Consider the following 15,000-nt stretch of genomic DNA (forward strand, 5'->3'; position numbering starts at 1 on the left):
CATATTGCAGTGTCAAGCAGAGCCTCAATGACTCACTGACTCACTGACTCACTGACTCACTGACTCAGTGACTCACTGACTCACTGACTCACTGACTCACTGACTCAGTGACTCACTGACTCACTGACTCACTGACTCAGTACACAACACCAATCCAATGTTCTCATGTCAGGGCTAAGAGCTATTATGCTCCATAAACTAATACGGCTCCAATGGAACACGCTGGAAAGCTGTGTGTGTGTGTGTGTGTGTGTGTGTGTGTGTGTGTGTGTGTGTGTGTGTGTGTGTGTGTGTGTGTGTGTGTGTGTGTGTGTGTGTGTGTGTGTGTGTACTATGTAGCAGTGGTCCCCAACCTCCGGTACCGGTCCGTGGACCGATTGGTACCAGGCCGCACAAGAAATAATATATATATCTATATATATATATATATATAGATATATATATATATATATATATATATATATATATATATATATATATATATATATATATATATATATATATATATATATATATATATATATATATATAGATATTTTTTTTTTTTTTTTTTTTTTTTTTTTTAAATTTTAATTTTTTTATTTTTTTTATTTTTATTAAATCAACATAAAAAACACAATATATACATTATAGATCAATATAGATAAATACAGTCTGCAGGGATACAGTCCGTAAGCACACATGATTGTATTTCTTTATGACAAAAAAATAAAAAATAAAAAAATTGATATTTTTATTATTAAATCAACATAAAAAACATAATATATACATTACAGAACAATATAGAATCTATTTTGATCTATAATGTATATATTATATTTTTTATGTTGATTTAATAAAAAAACAAAACAACAAAAAAACTTTTTATTTTTTTTTTGTCATAAAGAAATACAATCATGTGTGCTTACGGACTGTATCCCTGCAGACTGTATTGATCTATAATATAGATCAATACAGTCTGCAGGGATACTGTATCCCTTCAGACTGTATTGATCTATAATATAGATCAATACAGTCTGCAGGGATACTGTATCCCTGCAGACTGTATTGATCTATAATATAGATCAATACAGTCTGCAGGGATACAGTCCGTAAGCACACATGATTGTATTTCTTTATGACAAAAAAAAAAAAACTGTTTTTCTGCAGACTGTATTGATCTATATTATAGATCAATACAGTCTGCAGGGATACAGTCCGTAAGCACACATGATTGTATTTCTTTATGACAAAAAAAAAAAAAAGGTTTTTTTTTTTTTTTTTAAATTAAATCAACATTAAAAAACACAATATATACATTATAGATCAATATAGATCAATACAGTCTGCATGGATACAGTCCGTAAGCACACAGGGCTATATAAATAAACATTGATTGATTGATTGATTGATTGTATTTCTTTATGACAAAAAAAACTTTTTTTTTTTTTTTTTTTTTTTTTTATAAATTAAATCAACATAAAAAACACAATATATACTTTATAGATCAATATAGATGAATACAGTCTGCAGGGATACAGTCTGTAAGCACACATGATCGTATTTCTTTATGACCAAAAAAAAAAATAAAAAAAAAAAAATGTGTTTATTAAATCAACATAAAAAACATAATATATACATTATAGATCAATATAGACCAATACAGTCTACAGGGATACAGTCCGTAAGCACACATGATTGTATTTCTTTATGACAAAAAATAAATAAAATTTTTTTTTTTTTTTTTTTTTAATTAAATCAACATAAAAAACACAATATATACTTTATAGATCAATATAGATCAATACAGTCTGCAGGGATACAGTCTGTAAGCACACACGATTGTATTTCTTTATGACAAAAAAATAAAAAATTAAAAAATAAATATTTTTTTTAGTAAATCAACATAAAAAACACAATATATACTTTATAGATCAATATAGATCAATACAGTCTGCAGGGATACAGTCCGTAAGCACACATGATTGTATTTCTTTATGGCAAAAAAAACAAAAAAAAAAACATTTTTTATTTTTTTTATTAAATCAACATAAAAAAATAATATATCAATCAATCAATGTTTATTTATATAGCCCTAAATCACAAGTGTCTCAAAGGGCTGTACAAGCCACAACGACATCCTCGGTACAGAGCCCACATACGGGCAAGGAAAAACTCACCCCAGTGGGACGTCGGTGAATGACTATGAGAAACCTTGGAGAGGACCGCATATGTGGGTAACCCCCCCCCCTCTAGGGGAGACCGAAAGCAACGGATGTCGAGTGGGTCTGACATAACATTGTGAAAGTCCAGTCCACAGTGGATCCAACACATCAGCGGGAGTCCAGTCCACAGCGGGGCCAACAGGAAACCATCCCGAGCGGAGACGGGTCAGCAGCGCAGAGATGTCCCCAACCGATGCACAGGCTAGTGGTCCACCCGGGGTCCCGGCTCTGGACAGCCAGCACTTCATCCATGGCCACCGGACCTATGCAACTCCCCCTCGCAAGGGACAGGGGAGAAGAGGAGAGAAGAAAAGAAACGGCAGATCAACTGGTCTAAAAAAGGGGGGTCTATTTAAAGGCTAGATTATACAAATGAGTTTTAAGATGGGACTTAAATGCTTCTACTGAGGTAGCATCTCTAACTGTTACCGGGAGGGCATTCCAGAGTACTGGAGCCCCAATAGAAAACGCTCTATAGCCCGCAGACTTTTTTTTGGCTCTGGGAATCACTAATAAGCCGGAGTTCTTTGAACGCAGATTTCTTGTCGGGACATATGGTACAATACAATCGGCGAGATAGGCTGGAGCTAAACCGTGTAATATTTTATACGTAAGTAGTAAAACCTTAAAGTCGCATCTTAAGTGCACAGGAAGCCAGTGCAAGTGAGCCAGTATAGGCGTAATATGATCAAACTTTCTTGTTTTTGTCAAAAGCCTTGCAGCCGCATTTTGTACCAACTGTATACATTATAGATCAATATAGATGAATACAGTCTGCAGGGATACAGTCCATAAGCACACATGATTGTATTTCTTTATGATTAAAAATAAAAATAAAAATATTTTTTTTATTAAATCAACATAAAAAACACAATAAATACATTATAGATCAATATAGATGAATACAGTCTGCAGGGATACAGTCCGTAAGCACACAAGATTGTATTTCTTTATGACAAAAAAATAAAAAAATAAATATTTTTTTAATTAAATCAACATAAAAAACATAATATATGCATTATAGATCAATATAGATGAATACAGTCTGCAGGGATACAGTCCGTAAGCACACATGATTGTATTTCTTTATGACAAAAAAACCAAAAAAAAACATTTTTTATTTTTTTTATTAAATCAACATAAAAAAACACAATATATACTTTATAGATCAATATAGATCAATACAGTCTGCAGGGATACAGTCTGTAAGCACACATGATTGTATTTCTTTATGACAAAAAAAAAAAAAAAAGATTTTTTTTGTTTATTTTTTTTTAATTAAATCAACATAAAAAACACAATATATACATTATAGATCAATATAGATGAATACAGTCTGCAGGGATACAGTCCGTAAGCACACATGATTGTATTTCTTTATGACCAAAAAAAAAAAAAAAAAAATTGTTTTTATTAAATCAACATAAAAAACATAATATATACATTATAGATCAATATAGATGAACACAGTCTGCAGGGATACAGTCCGTAAGCACACATGATTGTATTTCTTTATGACAAAAAAAGAATAAAATCAAATCAAATCAAATCAGAAGGTTGTTGACCACTGCTATACAGCACATGTGTCCAGTATTATTCCTTATCCTCCCAATGGCTCCTCCCAGTTGAGGGTGAGTGTTACTGGTGACCTATGGACAATGTTCTAGTCTTCATGCATTATTACTGTGTGTGTGTGTGTAAGTGATATTTGTACTAAGTATGGTTTACTCACACCACCATGCCACTAAACCTTTGGTCAGGGCTTGTGTTCAGAAGGGCGTTGTTGTGTGCACTGCGTGAACCTTGACCCAAAGTTGTGAACTAATGGTGCAGAGTCACACCGGGCAGATTTAGCTTTTAGGGAAAAGTGTACGATTTTATATGTTCTAACTTCTTGTGTACCTACCAGATGGTGAGGCCAGAAGTCCAGTCTACCAGCATGTTCCAGTCTGGGGGAGTTCTGATGGAGGAGAGTCTTACCTGACCCTGGCCCTGGAGGTGACTCTGATGGGGATGGGCCAGCAGAGGATCATGCCAGAGGGTCTCTATGCCCAGGACAAGGTGTGTTACCTCAGTCCTAGACAAGGTTGTGTAACCGAGACAAGGTTGTGTCCTAGGTTTGTCGTGTAACCGAGACAAGGTTGTGTCCTAGGTTTGTCGTGTAACCGAGACAAGGTTGTGTCCTAGGTTTGTCGTGTAACCGAGACAAGGTTGTGTCCTAGGTTTGTCGTGTAACCGAGACAAGGTTGTGTCCTAGGTTTGTCGTGTAACCGAGACAAGGTTGTGTCCTAGGTTTGTCGTGTAACCGAGACAAGGTTGTGTCCTAGGTTTGTCGTGTAACCGAGACAAGGTTGTGTCCTAGGTTTGTCGTGTAACCGAGACAAGGTTGTGTCCTAGGTTTGTTGTGTAACCGAGACAAGGTTGTGTCCTAGGTTTGTTGTGTGACCGAGACAAGGTTGTGTCCTAGGTTTGTCGTGTAACCGAGACAAGGTTGTGTCCTAGGTTTGTCGTGTAACCGAGACAAGGTTGTGTCCTAGGTTTGTTGTGTAACCGAGACAAGGTTGTGTCCTAGGTTTGTTGTGTGACCGAGACAAGGTTGTGTCCTAGGTTTGTTGTGTAACCGAGACAAGTTTGTGTCCTAGGTTTGTCGTGTAACCGAGACAAGGTTGTGTCCTAGGTTTGTTGTGTAACCGAGACAAGGTTCTGTCCTAGGTTTGTTGTGTAACCGAGACAAGGTTGTGTCCTAGGTTTGTTGTGTAACCGAGACAAGGTTCTGTCCTAGGTTTGTTGTGTAACCGAGACAAGGTTGTGTCCTAGGTTTGTTGTGTAACCGAGACAAGGTTGTGTCCTAGGTTTGTCGTGTAACCGAGACAAGGTTGTGTCCTAGGTTTGTCGTGTAACCGAGACAAGGTTGTGTCCTAGGTTTGTTGTGTAACCGAGACAAGGTTGTGTCCTAGGTTTGTTGTGTGACCGAGACAAGGTTGTGTCCTAGGTTTGTCGTGTAACCCAGACAAGGTTGTGTCCTAGGTTTGTCGTGTAACCGAGACAAGGTTGTGTCCTAGGTTTGTTGTGTAACCGAGACAAGGTTCTGTCCTAGGTTTGTTGTGTAACCGAGACAAGGTTGTGTCCTAGGTTTGTTGTGTAACCGAGACAAGGTTGTGTCCTAGGTTTGTCGTGTAACCGAGACAAGGTTGTGTCCTAGGTTTGTCGTGTAACCGAGACAAGGTTGTGTCCTAGGTTTGTCATGTAACCGAGACAAGGTTGTGTCCTAGGTTTGTCGTGTAACCGAGACAAGGTTGTGTCCTAGGTTTGTCGTGTAACCGAGACAAGGTTGTGTCCTAGGTTTGTCGTGTAACCGAGACAAGGTTGTGTCCTAGGTTTGTCGTGTAACCGAGACAAGGTTGTGTCCTAGGTTTGTTGTGTAACCGAGACAAGGTTCTGTCCTAGGTTTGTTGTGTAACCGAGACAAGGTTGTGTCCTAGGTTTGTTGTGTAACCGAGACAAGGTTGTGTCCTAGGTTTGTCGTGTAACCGAGACAAGGTTGTGTCCTAGGTTTGTCGTGTAACCGAGACAAGGTTGTGTCCTAGGTTTGTCATGTAACCGAGACAAGGTTGTGTCCTAGGTTTGTCGTGTAACCGAGACAAGGTTGTGTCCTAGGTTTGTCGTGTAACCGAGACAAGGTTGTGTCCTAGGTTTGTTGTGTAACCGAGACAAGGTTGTGTCCTAGGTTTGTCGTGTAACCGAGACAAGGTTGTGTCCTAGGTTTGTCGTGTAACCGAGACAAGGTTGTGTCCTAGGTTTGTTGTGTAACCGAGACAAGGTTGTGTCCTAGGTTTGTTGTGTGACCGAGACAAGGTTGTGTCCTAGGTTTGTTGTGTAACCGAGACAAGTTTGTGTCCTAGGTTTGTCGTGTAACCGAGACAAGGTTGTGTCCTAGGTTTGTTGTGTAACCGAGACAAGGTTCTGTCCTAGGTTTGTTGTGTAACCGAGACAAGGTTGTGTCCTAGGTTTGTTGTGTAACCGAGACAAGGTTCTGTCCTAGGTTTGTTGTGTAACCGAGACAAGGTTGTGTCCTAGGTTTGTTGTGTAACCGAGACAAGGTTGTGTCCTAGGTTTGTCGTGTAACCGAGACAAGGTTGTGTCCTAGGTTTGTCGTGTAACCGAGACAAGGTTGTGTCCTAGGTTTGTTGTGTAACCGAGACAAGGTTGTGTCCTAGGTTTGTTGTGTGACCGAGACAAGGTTGTGTCCTAGGTTTGTTGTGTAACCGAGACAAGGTTGTGTCCTAGGTTTGTCGTGTAACCGAGACAAGGTTGTGTCCTAGGTTTGTTGTGTAACCGAGACAAGGTTCTGTCCTAGGTTTGTTGTGTAACCGAGACAAGGTTGTGTCCTAGGTTTGTTGTGTAACCGAGACAAGGTTGTGTCCTAGGTTTGTCGTGTAACCGAGACAAGGTTGTGTCCTAGGTTTGTCGTGTAACCGAGACAAGGTTGTGTCCTAGGTTTGTTGTGTAACCGAGACAAGGTTGTGTCCTAGGTTTGTTGTGTAACCGAGACAAGGTTGTGTCCTAGGTTTGTTGTGTAACCGAGACAAGGTTCTGTCCTAGGTTTGTCGTGCAACCGAGACAAGGTTGTGTCCTAGGTTTGTTGTGTAACCGAGACAAGGTTGTGTCCTAGGTTTGTCGTGCAACCGAGACAAGGTTGTGTCCTAGGTTTGTTGTGTAACCGAGACAAGGTTGTGTCCTAGGTTTGTCGTGTAACCGAGACAAGGTTGTGTCCTAGGTTTGTCGTGTAACCGAGACAAGGTTGTGTCCTAGGTTTGTCGTGTAACCGAGACAAGGTTGTGTCCTAGGTTTGTCGTGCAACCGAGACAAGGTTGTGTCCTAGGTTTGTTGTGTAACCGAGACAAGGTTGTGTCCTAGGTTTGTCGTGTAACCGAGACAAGGTTGTGTCCTAGGTTTGTCGTGTAACCGAGACAAGGTTGTGTCCTAGGTTTGTCGTGTAACCGAGACAAGGTTGTGTCCTCGGTTTGTCGTGTAACCGAGACAAGGTTGTGTCCTAGGTTTGTCGTGTAACCGAGACAAGGTTGTGTCCTAGGTTTGTCGTGTAACCGAGACAAGGTTGTGTCCTAGGTTTGTCGTGTGACCGAGACAAGGTTGTGTCCTAGGTTTGTCGTGTAACCGAGACAAGGTTGTGTCCTAGGTTTGTCGTGTAACCCAGCCAAGGTTGTGTCCTAGGTTTGTTGTGTAACCGAGACAAGGTTGTGTCCTAGGTTTGTCGTGTAACCGAGACAAGGTTGTGTCCTAGGTTTGTTGTGTAACCGAGACAAGTTTGTGTCCTAGGTTTGTCGTGTAACCGAGACAAGGTTGTGTCCTAGGTTTGTTGTGTAACCGAGACAAGGTTGTGTCCTAGGTTTGTCGTGTAACCGAGACAAGGTTGTGTCCTAGGTTTGTTGTGTAACCGAGACAAGTTTGTGTCCTAGGTTTGTCGTGTAACCGAGACAAGGTTGTGTCCTAGGTTTGTTGTGTAACCGAGACAAGGTTCTGTCCTAGGTTTGTTGTGTAACCGAGACAAGGTTGTGTCCTAGGTTTGTTGTGTAACCGAGACAAGGTTGTGTCCTAGGTTTGTCGTGTAACCGAGACAAGGTTGTGTCCTAGGTTTGTCGTGTAACCGAGACAAGGTTGTGTCCTAGGTTTGTTGTGTAACCGAGACAAGGTTGTGTCCTAGGTTTGTTGTGTAACCGAGACAAGGTTGTGTCCTAGGTTTGTTGTGTAACCGAGACAAGGTTCTGTCCTAGGTTTGTCGTGCAACCGAGACAAGGTTGTGTCCTAGGTTTGTTGTGTAACCGAGACAAGGTTGTGTCCTAGGTTTGTCGTGTAACCGAGACAAGGTTGTGTCCTAGGTTTGTCGTGTAACCCAGCCAAGGTTGTGTCCTAGGTTTGTTGTGTAACCGAGACAAGGTTGTGTCCTAGGTTTGTCGTGTAACCGAGACAAGGTTGTGTCCTAGGTTTGTCGTGTAACCGAGACAAGGTTGTGTCCTAGGTTTGTTGTGTAACCGAGACAAGGTTGTGTCCTAGGTTTGTCGCAACGAGGAGCAGATAGTTGCAAAGCTGCAGGAACTGGAACTGGACGAGCTGCTGGTGCAGACCCTCAGGAAGCAGGCCCTACAACTCCTAGAGGCGGGACCCTTCAGTGGCCTGGGGGAGGTCATCCACAGAGAGAGTGTTCCTATGCACACCTTCACCAAGTACCTGTTCTCTGCTCTGCTGCCACATGACACTGACCTGGCCTACAAGGTGGCTCTACGTGCCATGAGGTCAGTCTCCCAGTTTACACAAGTACCACTTTAGTCTCCCAGTTTACACAAGTACCACTTTAGTCTCCCAGTTTACACAAGTACCACTTTAGTCTCCCAGTTTACACAAGTACCACTTTAGTCTCCCAGTTTACACAAGTACTACTTTAGTCTCCCAGTTAACACAAGTACTACTTTAGTCTCCCAGTTAACACAAGTACCACTTTAGTCTCCCAGTTTACACAAGTACCACTTTAGTCTCCCAGTTAACACAAGTACCACTTTAGTCTCCCAGTTAACACAAGTACCACTTTAGTCTCCCAGTTTACACAAGTACCACTTTAGTCTCCCAGTTTACACAAGTACCACTTTAGTCTGCCAGTTTACACAAGTACCACTTTAGTCTCCCAGTTAACACAAGTACCACTTTAGTCTCCCAGTTAACACAAGTACCACTTTAGTCTCCCAGTTAACACAAGTACCACTTTAGTCTGCCAGTTTACACAAGTACCACTTTAGTCTCCCAGTTTACACAAGTACCACTTTAGTCTCCCAGTTAACACAAGTACCACTTTAGTCTCCCAGTTAACACAAGTACCACTTTAGTCTGCCAGTTTACACAAGTACCACTTTAGTCTCCCAGTTTACACAAGTACCACTTTAGTCTCCCAGTTAACACAAGTACCACTTTAGTCTCCCAGTTAACACAAGTACCACTTTAGTCTGCCAGTTTACACAAGTACCACTTTAGTCTCCCAGTTTACACAAGTACCACTTTAGTCTCCCAGTTAACACAAGTACCACTTTAGTCTCCCAGTTTACACAAGTACCACTTTAGTCTGCCAGTTTACACAAGTACCACTTTAGTCTCCCAGTTAACACAAGTACCACTTTAGTCTCCCAGTTTACACAAGTACCACTTTAGTCTCCCAGTTTACACAAGTACCACTTTAGTCTCCCAGTTAACACAAGTACCACTTTAGTCTCCCAGTTAACACAAGTACCACTTTAGTCTCCAGTTAACACAAGTACCACTTTAGTCTCCCAGTTTACACAAGTACCACTTTAGTCTCCCAGTTAACACAAGTACCACTTTAGTCTCCCAGTTTACACAAGTACCACTTTAGTCTCCCAGTTTACACAAGTACCACTTTAGTCTCCCAGTTTACACAAGTACCACTTTAGTCTCCCAGTTTACACAAGTACCACTTTAGTCTCCCAGTTAACACAAGTACCACTTTAGTCTCCCAGTTTACACAAGTACCACTTTAGTCTCCCAGTTTACACAAGTACCACTTTAGTCTCCCAGTTTACACAAGTACCACTTTAGTCTCCCAGTTAACACAAGTACCACTTTAGTCTCCCAGTTAACACAACTACCACTTTAGTCTCCCAGTTTACACAAGTACCACTTTAGTCTCCCAGTTTACACAAGTACCACTTTAGTCTCGGAGTTTACACAAGTACCACTTTAGTCTCCCAGTTAACACAAGTACCACTTTAGTCTCCCAGTTTACACAAGTACCACTTTAGTCTCCCAGTTAACACAAGTACCACTTTAGTCTCCCAGTTAACACAAGTACCACTTTAGTCTCCCAGTTAACACAAGTACCACTTTAGTCTCCCAGTTTACACAAGTACCACTTTAGTCTCCCAGTTTACACAAGTACCACTTTAGTCTCCCAGTTTACACAAGTACCACTTTAGCCTCCCAGTTAACACAAGTACCACTTTAGTCTCCCAGTTAACACAAGTACCACTTTAGTCTCCCAGTTTACACAAGTACCACTTTAGCCTCCCAGTTAACACAAGTACCACTTTAGTCTCCCAGTTTACACAAGTACCACTTTAGTCTCCCAGTTTACACAAGTACCACTTTAGTCTCCCAGTTAACACAAGTATCACTTTAGTCTCCCAGTTTACACAAGTACCACTTTAGTCTCCCAGTTAACACAAGTACCACTTTAGTCTGCCAGTTTACACAAGTACCACTTTAGTCTCCCAGTTAACACAAGTACCACTTTAGTCTCCCAGTTAACACAAGTACCACTTTAGTCTCCCAGTTAACACAAGTACCACTTTAGTCTGCCAGTTTACACAAGTACCACTTTAGTCTCCCAGTTTACACAAGTACCACTTTAGTCTCCCAGTTTACACAAGTACCACTTTAGTCTCCCAGTTTACACAAGTACCACTTTAGTCTCCCAGTTTACACAAGTACCACTTTAGTCTCCCAGTTTACACAAGTACCACTTTAGTCTCCCAGTTTACACAAGTACCACTTTAGTCTCCCAGTTAACACAAGTACCACTTTAGCCTCCCAGTTAACACAAGTACCACTTTAGTCTCCCAGTTAACACAAGTACCACTTTAGTCTCCCAGTTAACACAAGTACCACTTTAGTCTCCCAGTTAACACAAGTACCACTTTAGTCTCCCAGTTTACACAAGTACCACTTTAGCCTCCCAGTTAACACAAGTACCACTTTAGTCTCCCAGTTAACACAAGTACCACTTTAGTCTCCCAGTTAACACAAGTACCACTTTAGTCTCCCAGTTTACACAAGTACCACTTTAGTCTCCCAGTTTACACAAGTACCACTTTAGCCTCCCAGTTAACACAAGTACCACTTTAGTCTCCCAGTTTACACAAGTACCACTTTAGTCTCCCAGTTTACACAAGTACCACTTTAGTCTCCCAGTTAACACAAGTACCACTTTAGTCTCCCAGTTTACACAAGTACCACTTTAGTCTCCCAGTTTACACAAGTACCACTTTAGTCTCCCAGTTTACACAAGTACCACTTTAGTCTCCCAGTTTACACAAGTACCACTTTAGTCTCCCAGTTTACACAAGTACCACTTTAGCCTCCCAGTTAACACAAGTACCACTTTAGTCTCCCAGTTTACACAAGTACCACTTTAGTCTCCCAGTTTACACAAGTACCACTTTAGTCTGCCAGTTTACACAAGTACCACTTTAGTCTCCCAGTTAACACAAGTACCACTTTAGTCTCCCAGTTTACACAAGTACCACTTTAGTCTCCCAGTTAACACAAGTACCACTTTAGTCTCCCAGTTTACACAAGTACCACTTTAGTCTCCCAGTTAACACAAGTACCACTTTAGTCTCCCAGTTAACACAAGTACCACTTTAGTCTCCCAGTTTACACAAGTACCACTTTAGTCTCCCAGTTTACACAAGTACCACTTTAGTCTCCCAGTTTACACAAGTACCACTTTAGTCTCCCAGTTAACACAAGTACCACTTTAGTCTCCCAGTTTACACAAGTACCACTTTAGTCTCCCAGTTTACACAAGTACCACTTTAGTCTCCCAGTTAACACAAGTACCACTTTAGTCTCCCAGTTTACACAAGTACCACTTTAGTCTCCCAGTTTACACAAGTACCACTTTAGTCTCCCAGTTTACACAAGTACCACTTTAGTCTCCCAGTTAACACAAGTACCACTTTAGTCTCCCAGTTAACACAAGTACCACTTTAGTCTCCCAGTTTACACAAGTACCACTTTAGTCTTTATTTTTATGGACTTGCCTCTTTGTGATGTTAAGTTCCTGTTATAAGCTGTTGTACAGTACATTGCCTCAAGCTCTTATTTTGAAGGTGCTAAGAGCGGAAGTGGTGACACGGTGTGGGCGCCTTCAAAATAAGAGCTCAAGGCATGTACTGTATAACAGGAACTTAATGTGACCTATTTTTATGGATTTGCCTCTTTGTGACGTTAAGTTCCTGTTATACAGCACGTGCCTTGAGCTCTTATTTTGAAGGCGCCAAGAGCGGAAGTGGTGACGCGGTGTGGGAGCCTTCAAAATAAGAGCTCAAGGCATGTACTGTATAACAGCTTATAATAGGACGTTAGTGTAACCTATTTTTATGGACTTGCTTCTTTGTGATGTTAAGTTCCTGTTATACAGTACATGCCTTGAGCTCTTATTTTGAAGGCGCCCACACCGTGTCACCACTTCCACTCTTAGCGCCTTCAAAATAAGAGCTCGAGGCATGTACTGTATAACAGGAACTTAACGTCACAAAGAGGCAAGTCCATAAAAATAGGTTACATTAAGTTCCTGTTATTAAGCTGTTATACAGTACATGCCTTGAGCTCTTATTTTGAAGGCGCCCACACCGTGTCACCACTTTCCGCTGTTAGCGCCTTCAAAATAAGAGCTCAAGGCATGTACCGTATAACAGGAACTTAACGTCACAAAGAGGCAAGTCCATAAAAATAGGTTACATTAAGTTCCTGTTATAAGCTGTTATACAGTACATGCCTCAAGCTCTTATTTTGAAGGCGCCAAGAGCAAAAGTGGTGACACGGTGTGGGCGCCTTCAAAATAAGAGCCCAAGGCATGTACTGTATAACAGCTTATAACAGGAACTTAACGTCACAAAGAGGCAAGTCCATAAAAATAGGTTACATTAAGTTCCTGTTATAAGCTGTTTTTTTTTATGCCTTTAGCTCTTATTTTGAAGGCGCCAAGAGTGGAGAGTGGTGACACGGTGTGGGCGCCTTCAAAATAAGAGCTCAAGGCATGTACTGTATAACAGCTTATAACAGGAACTCAATGTAACCTATTTTTATGGACTGGCCTCTTTGTGATGTTAAGTTCCTGTTATACAGTACATGCCTTGAGCTCTTATTTTGAAGGCGCCCACACCGTGTCACCACTTTCTGCTCTTGACGCCTTCAAAATAAGAGCTCAAGGCATGCACTGTATAACAGGAACTTAATGTAACCTATGTTTATGGACTTGCTTCTTTGTGATGTTAAGTTCCTGTTATATAGTACATGCCTTGACCTCTTATTTTGAAGGCGCCCACACCGTGTCACCACTTCCACTCTTAGCGCCTTCAAAATAAGAGCTCGAGACATGTACTGTATAACAGGAACTTAACGTCACAAAGAGACAAGTCCATAAAAATAGGTTACATTAACTTCCTGTTATAAGCTGTGATAGTGTATGCCTTGAGCTCTTATTTTGAAGGCGGTAAGAGCGGAAGTGGTGACACAGTGTGGGCGCCTTCAAAATAAGAGTTCAAGGCATGTACTATATAACAGCTTATAACAGGAACTTAACATCACAAAGAGGCAAGTCCATAAAAATAGGTTACATTAAGTTCCTGTTATTAAGCTGTTATACAGTACATGCCTTCCGCTCTTATTTTGAAGGCGCCCACACCGTGTCACCACTTTCCGCTCTTAGCGCCTTCAAAATAAGAGCTCAAGGCATGTACCGTATAACAGGAACTTAACGTCACAAAGAGGCAAGTCCATAAAAATAGGTTACATTAAGTTCCTGTTATAAGCTGTTATACAGTACATGCCTCAAGCTCTTATTTTGAAGGCGCCAAGAGCGGAAGTGGTGACACGGTGTGGGCGCCTTCAAAATAAGAGCCCAAGGCATGTACTATATAACAGCTTATAACAGGAACTTAACGTCACAAAGAGGCAAGTCCATAAAAATAGGTTACATTAAGTTCCTGTTATAAGTTGGTTTTTTTATGCCTTTAGCTCTTATTTTGAAGGCGCCAAGAGCGGAGAGTGGTGACACGGTGTGGGCGCCTTCAAAATAAGAGCTCAAGGCATGTACTGTACAACAGCTTATAACAGGAACTTAATGTAACCTATTTTTATGGACTTGCTTCTTTGTGATGTTAAGTTCCTGTTATACAGTACATGCCTTGAGCTCTTATTTTGAAGGCGCCCACACCGTGTCACCACTTTCTGCTCTTGGCGCCTTCAAAATAAGAGCTCAAGGCATGCACTGTATAACAGGAACTTAATGTAACCTATGTTTATGGACTTGCTTCTTTGTGATGTTAAGTTCCTGTTATATAGTACATGCCTTGAGCTCTTATTTTGAAGGCGCCCACACCGTGTCACCACTTCCACTCTTAGCGCCTTCAAAATAAGAGCTCGAGACATGTACTGTATAACAGGAACTTAACGTCACAAAGAGGCAAGTCCATAAAAATAGGTTACATTAAGTTCCTGTTATAAGCTGTGATACAGTGCATGCCTATTTATGCCTTTAGCTCTTATTTTGAAGGCGCCAAGAGCGGAAAGTGGTGACACGGTGTGGGCGCCTTCAAAATAACAGCTCAAGGCATGTACTGTATAACAGCTTATAACAGGAACTTAATGTAACCTATTTTTATGGACTGGCCTCTTTGTGATGTTAAGTTCCTGTTATACAGTACATGCCTTGAGCTCTTATTTTGAAGGCGCCCATAACCGTGTCACCACTTTCCGCTGTTAGCGCCTTCAAAATAAGAGCTCAAGGCATGTACCGTATAACAGGAACTTAACGTCACAAAGAGGCAAGTCCATAAAAATAGGTTACATTAAGTTCCTGTTATAAGCTGGTTTTTTTATGCCTTTAGCTCTTATTTTGAAGGCGCCAAGAGCGGAGAGTGGTGACACGGTGTGGGCGCCTTCAAAATAAGAGCTCAAGGCATGTACTGTATAACAGCTTACAACAGGA

At 41.1% G+C, this 15,000-nt stretch overlaps 1 protein-coding gene across 3 annotated transcripts in view; it reads left to right on the forward strand.

Moving 5' to 3' along the window:
- The window catches only part of LOC133665175 (zinc finger SWIM domain-containing protein 5-like), a 194,542-nt gene that overhangs the window by 172,295 nt on the left and 7,247 nt on the right, over positions 1–15,000 (forward strand). For all 3 annotated transcript variants that reach the window (XM_062070409.1, XM_062070407.1, XM_062070408.1), the window contains 2 exons: positions 4,114–4,265; positions 8,277–8,515. In XM_062070409.1, the coding sequence (XP_061926393.1) occupies positions 4,114–4,265; positions 8,277–8,515 (391 nt within the window). The remainder of the gene's footprint in view (positions 1–4,113; positions 4,266–8,276; positions 8,516–15,000) is intronic.

Source organism: Entelurus aequoreus, linkage group LG14 (genome assembly GCF_033978785.1).
Source record: "Entelurus aequoreus isolate RoL-2023_Sb linkage group LG14, RoL_Eaeq_v1.1, whole genome shotgun sequence".
Classification (NCBI taxonomy): Eukaryota; Metazoa; Chordata; class Actinopteri; order Syngnathiformes; family Syngnathidae; genus Entelurus; species Entelurus aequoreus.